Source organism: Echinops telfairi, unplaced genomic scaffold, assembly GCF_000313985.2.
Source record: "Echinops telfairi isolate 266 unplaced genomic scaffold, ASM31398v2 ScPeMD7_5927;HRSCAF=6808, whole genome shotgun sequence".
Classification (NCBI taxonomy): domain Eukaryota; kingdom Metazoa; phylum Chordata; class Mammalia; order Afrosoricida; family Tenrecidae; genus Echinops; species Echinops telfairi.
In genome coordinates this window covers 1,045,010-1,051,035 of record NW_022109827.1, presented here as the reverse complement: position 1 = coordinate 1,051,035, position 6,026 = coordinate 1,045,010, and the positions used below count along the sequence as shown (strand labels likewise).

The 6,026-nt window shown below is 45.5% G+C and overlaps 1 protein-coding gene across 1 annotated transcript in view; it reads right to left on the bottom strand.

The window, feature by feature from the left end:
- The window catches only part of SEC24D (SEC24 homolog D, COPII coat complex component), a 116,266-nt gene that overhangs the window by 19,839 nt on the left and 90,401 nt on the right, over window positions 1-6,026 (bottom strand). The window contains exons 16-19 of the mRNA XM_004715952.3: window positions 3,348-3,444; window positions 3,074-3,219; window positions 1,984-2,122; window positions 1,126-1,244 (exon numbers count right to left, since the gene is read on the bottom strand). Of these exons, the coding sequence (XP_004716009.1) occupies window positions 1,126-1,244; window positions 1,984-2,122; window positions 3,074-3,219; window positions 3,348-3,444 (501 nt within the window). The remainder of the gene's footprint in view (window positions 1-1,125; window positions 1,245-1,983; window positions 2,123-3,073; window positions 3,220-3,347; window positions 3,445-6,026) is intronic.

Below are 6,026 nucleotides of genomic sequence, written 5' to 3'. Positions count from 1 at the left end.
CCTCCTGATCCCAGCTTTTTTGCGTCTGTCTTTTCTAAGTCCTCACCCCCTCAATCGAGTCCCCGTTGCTCTGCTGGCGGGCTCCGGCACCATGTCAAGATTGGACAGCACAGAAAGGAGTTTTTAAGAAAACATTTACACTAATAAAAGTGTGGCTTAAAAAAAAATTTCCCCCTCCTTAGCCTAGATTATGAATTTGGCTCCACAAACTTATTTACATTCTAGTTACTGCTGAAAGCCGACTTTTTGGTGGGGTTTTGGATAGTCCCTCAAGCATCCACTCCTGGCGGGAATGAGCCCCAAAGCATTCCCGTTGGCTGCCGTCTTCTTTGAATCCACATCCACCCTCAGAGTCCACACACAACTCTGGAGAATGCCGTCTAACTTTGCTCAGCACAGGCTAGGGTGTGATGTGAGAACAGACCCCCAAATCAGTGGGAACCTGAGGCTTTGCTCTTTCTGTTCCAGCAGGGAGACTAAAAGAGGTATATGGAAAAAGACCTCCATTTTCAAAATAGCAGCTGATCCCCTAGAGAGAATGGTTTTTAAACGCTTCTTCAGATCTATGACTAGCTTTCAAGTAAACACGGATGGTACTGCTGGTGTGCTTCTGTTCTGTTTATCGGACTTAAAGGATGCCGTGGCTGCCATCAGCATCTTGACTGTTAGTGTGTCCCCAAAGCATGTAAACACGCACATGTCACCACCAAATGTGCACTTCTGTGAGGAGAGAATCCTGTTTAGGTTGTGACCCTGATTACATATAACATTCTTTTGTCTGCACATCATGTAGTCCTGTCAACACAATGTATACACATTTTTGGATTTATGCATTTCCTAAAGCCATTAATTTAAAAAATGTTTTGAATGTTGTCTAAAAATACCACAGCACCCACAAACGGCCTTCTCTGCCTTCTGGGTTGGTTTAGGGTACTCAACAGCTTTTACGGGAGGGCCTCAACAAGTTGTGGAAGAAGTGCATTACCTTTGAGTTCAATTGTCCCACAACTGTTTTTGGAGCCCCTTGTTCCTGGACCATCACCCAAGGCGTCAAGCGTAGCAGATGCTGGAGGGGAGGGTGGCTATTTGTAAGCCTTTAGCAAATCAGTACAGTAGGCAGCTCACCTGGCTTGCCGCAGATGGACTGGCACAATTCTTCCGGTAGCACGCTAGCATATGGGCAGTTTGATTAACCAGAATTTCCCGGATGACCTTCAAGGGCTGATGTAGAATTGCTTTAAAAGCTGTGTGCACAATAACAAGGGAAAGGGCATCAAAAGTTTTAGCTCCGGAATGGAGCCCATTTCAACGAATCCAGGAAAACCAACACACAAGTTGCTATTGTCTTCAGACTACCCAGCAAGGACTAACAGAGCTCAAGAGATCATCCACATCCTCTGTTAATGGTCCCTTATAACTAACAATGGTGATCTTGATATGGAGAACAATGGCTTATGGATAGCAACAGGGGGCTCTAGAGTTTTCCTCGGAGTATGAAAACAGAACTTTACACCCAGAGGAAAGAGGCGACTTTGCCATCATCTGATAGCCTTCCCTCCAACAGGCTGCACTGCTGCACTTTCTAAGGCTTGGGAATAGAGCCTCAGGAGGAAAGTCGGAGGCAATTTAGCCAGAGGGTCCCTCCCATTCCCCCCTCATCTGGGTGTGGATAAGGAGCTCACTCTAATGATTAGGGACAGCAGTCCATTTAAATGTCACAAGAAGTCTCTAAGCATCATCTGCCTGCATTTTAACTCTCCTCTCTTTTGGAGGAAACATGAAAGAGAACTTCCGATCATTAATCTAGAGCCAGAGAGGAGGACTGTTCTCCTTAGCACCCCGCTGGGGTAAAGATCTGAATTTACCCTGCACCATGCGGTGCCACCGCCGTGCTTCCATACACCGACCCAACGAACCAACACGCCTGGACTCGGTGAGTGGACCAGTCAAGGCACACTGGCCAGAGGATGAGCGGAGTGTTACCTGACTTGGCAAAGAAGTTGATGAGAGCATCGGTCTCGCAGCTCTTATAGAGATCCCCGAGCTGGGAGCTGCAGTTTAACCCAAGATTGTGAATCCGAAGTCTTCGCTGGCCACTGATGGTGGTGTACAGCACAGCGCACTGCAGAGGCAACATGGGGCCACATGTGTTTCTGGTTAACATGTTGCTGACCTTATTTACATGTACATTGCACGTACATTCAGCACACGTCTGCACAGTGTGTCTAGCTAAGACATTAAGCTTCCTTTTCTTTATCAAGATGTATTTTTTTCTATTATTGCTGAAGACCGTAAAACCACCCAGGAGAAGAACAACGACCACTCCCTATGCTAGGCTTCGGTGTATTTCACTGGTTTAAATGACTGAGCCGTTCACATCGATTTACATGTCTACATGTGAGCATTTTGCCTATCTCCAATTTCGTTACCAGGGATGCAGGTACAGAAACTAAACCTCCTTGTCTCAGAGCCTAACAGAGGGCCCACTTCCCTTAAAAACACAATTCTTTTGAGGACAAGGACCTACTCAGATCTTTCGCTGATATGCATGTCAAGAGCCCAAAGATGCAATCAATTATCTGTGATAGAAAAGAAACATTAATTGAGCTCTTCTTCAACTTAACGCCGCCTTCTACTTTTTAAAGGGTGATATCAATGTTTGAAAACTATAGCCACTAGACAAAAAATGTCCTGTCTATCCTCAAATCCCCAGTGTTCCTAGTTAATTTTGCATGTTACAAAATCCAATGCCATTTCCGTGTGCTTAACACGGGTCGGACCCGGAGAAGGAGTGCAACAAACGAATGAATGGCCGGCTGGTGTCTGAAAGCACACCTCCTTGCTAGACTCCGTTTGCTGATGCCCACGGTACGACCCCCAAGTTTGCTGGCGCTCGTGCCATGAAGTGCCCACGATGAACCAGTGTGCCGAGACAAGGATGGCCTGTAGCCTTTGCAGAAAAAGGACAGTCTTTCATGAAGAGGCTAGCAACTGACATATCGGATGGCGTTTTAGCTCCCCACTGATCACTCTCAGAAACGAACTAAAAAGCAGGGAGTGCACGTGGAATAACCTGGATTAAGGCTCCACTGTCTTCTCCCAGTTTGTCGTCATGCTTGAATTCTACGGTGACTGCCTTGTCACAGTCGATCGCTGCCATTTCTACATCCGTGGTGTTGTTCATGAAAATCCCGCCAAAGAAATCCGTGGCTCTGAAACCTAAGGGTGGGATAAAAAGAGTTTTTGCCTTTCCTTATTTTCTTGGTATTTTCTTTGTGGGCTCGTCACCGATTTGAGGCGGGACGTTTCAGGATTAAGGATGAGAATCAGGTATAAGTGATAATTACCTGTGCTGGTTCGAACTCTCATAATAGCATCAAATCCTATTTTCTTCTCAATGTCATTTCTAAGGTCGGTCAAAAACTGATGGCTATCCAGCTGCATCTGAAAAACAACAAATGGTATCATCAGTGTCCACCAGGTGGCAGTAAACGTACTTAAAATAACACGTCTTCCTTCGAATCTGTTAATCCTGATTCAGCATACTTATGTTTGATCTTGCAGTTCTGTTAAAAACGACACAGGGTCGACAGCCCAGGCGTCTTACCTTTTCAAATCGCATCCACATCTCTATCACTTCCAGTACGCTTGCATGGAGAAAGACCAGTCATTAGCTTGAACACCGACTCAGTAAATGGCATGTACGCAAGGACCACCAGGGAAGCTGGGGCACACCCTGGGGTTGAGTGCTGGATTCCTTTCATTGGACACAGTCTGAGCTCCGGCCAAGGGAGAGTCTGTGGAACCTTCTCCCAGCCCCAGGAACGGCCCTGCCATCACTGCGTTTCTGAATCGTGTTCACGCTTCACCCGAGCGGCATTTACTCAACCTGCACACGTGCTCGCTGAAGAGCATGCACAGAATGAGAACCAGCGTCTAAAAAGCTTCCCATCAGACCTGGTTGGTGAGCGATCTGTGAGCCATCATCACTGTCCCTAGAGCAACCAGCGTGACGCCGCCTCAGCAGGGGCAGTGGTCCTTTGGTTACACATGGGGCCGCCCCTGGGGCGGAGCGGACTCCACAGTAACTAACAACTGTGTGAAAGAGAAGAAGCGGACACACACATTTCCCCCCTCCATAAAGGCAGGCAGGAGGGAGGAATAGGAAGAGAAATCAATAATCTCTTACAACCTTTGTAGCACTTACACACAACTAGGTGTCTCCAAGTTCTCGGTCATCATTTTCTATCACTGCTCCTTTACAGCATCATCGAATGGTAATTTTTACTGTCGTTTTGAGGATGAGAAAGGCATGCGGTGTGACATGATTTAATGCAGCAGCCATGTGGAATACACATACGTAGATGAGCGGCGTGATAGCCAAACCGAGCCTTTTTGGTTACATTTTGTTTCCTGATCCCATCTTAAGAAAAGGGTTTTTATTGCTGCTGTCCTTGGATTACAACAAAGCCATCCATGATAATTTACTGCTACAATCAGATGCAAGGAAATATCCCTTATCATACCAGAAATGATGTAGGGTTGGCCGGTAACTTAAACCCTTTTAAAAAGCAAACAAAGGCAGAATAGTTGGATGGCCCATTGCATACCCATCACCTGGAGGCATGGTTTTGGGGATAAGTCACAGGGATGCAGGTGACCACACCAATGCACAGCTTCATAAGGCCATGGTATTCTCATCTGTCAGGATCTTAATAATTAGAATGGAAGAGACAATATACTTTGGGGAAAGTGAAAAAGTTTCAGATACCATGAATTTCATTAGTTGGGCATTAGCCAACACAGGCAGAATAAAGAAGAGAGAATTCTAAAGACTATGAAAAGCCTATTCTTCTAGAGTGTGCTTAAAACAACCTACTTTAAGCCAGAACTCTAGGGAAAGGTTCTTAAAGCTGTTTTAATTTTATTTCAATTGCAACCTTTAGTGTTATTAAATCACTGAATAGTCTACACTATTACAACTCCATGTATCTACGATGAATATCATTTGCCATTTATGTTGGGGAAGCACTCCTCACTCTGTTTCCATGTGGAGAATCATACATTAGAGGCTCCCTCCCAGGCCCTCCTCACTTCTCTCAGGTGAAGAGGAGACGGAGGCTTATTGACTCGTAAGTTAGGAAAAAGGAGATAGTTGTACACAGTGCTGGGTCCTATTTTGGGGAGATCGTTTTCAAGTTGCAGATGACTGGAGAAGTTTATTACTGCTCACTCAGTCCCGAGGTGCGTAAATTTGTCAAATTCTGGAATGAGGCATTCGTGAGTGTATTTTTCTACTATCTGGGCAAGTGAAAATGCCAATATTTTAGTCATCCCTTGCATCTGCCTGTGAGTTCAGGCTTGGGAGAAAGGGGGTGTAATGCACTGAGCCCTTTAAATGAACTGACTCCAACAAAATAAAACAAATATATTAAAAACAGTTTTTTTTTTAATTTTTAGGTATTTTTAAAAAGAAATACCTAAAATGTATTTAATACAAACTCTATATCCCCAAACCCAACATGGTGGATTATAGGAGCTGTGGTTAAGCACTAGGCTGCTCCCTGAAAGGTCATCAGTTCAAACCTACCAGCCACTCATGGGAGAAAGAGGAGGTACTCTTCTTCCAGAGATTTCTCAAGACTCTAACATACTGCCATCAAGTCGATCCCAACTCAGAGCGACCCCAAATGACAATAGAACCCACCTTCCTCCACCCCCGTGGGTTTCTAAGACTACTTTTTAGGGGACTAGAAAGCCTCATCCTTCTTCGAGGGAGTGGCTGGAAGTTTTGAACTGCTGACCTTGTAGTTAGCGGCCCACCATGTACCACTGACATCACCAGAGCTCCTCCACGCCCATGTGCAACTTTGGACATGCTGTGGAGCAATTCTACTCTGTCCTCCACCGTGGCTAAGGGTCCGTTAGAATTGACTCAACCACACTGGGGTCTCACAGCCTTCAGGCCAATTCTGACTCAGAAATCCTATAGGTTTCTGAAACTGTAAACCTTTACGGGAGTAGAA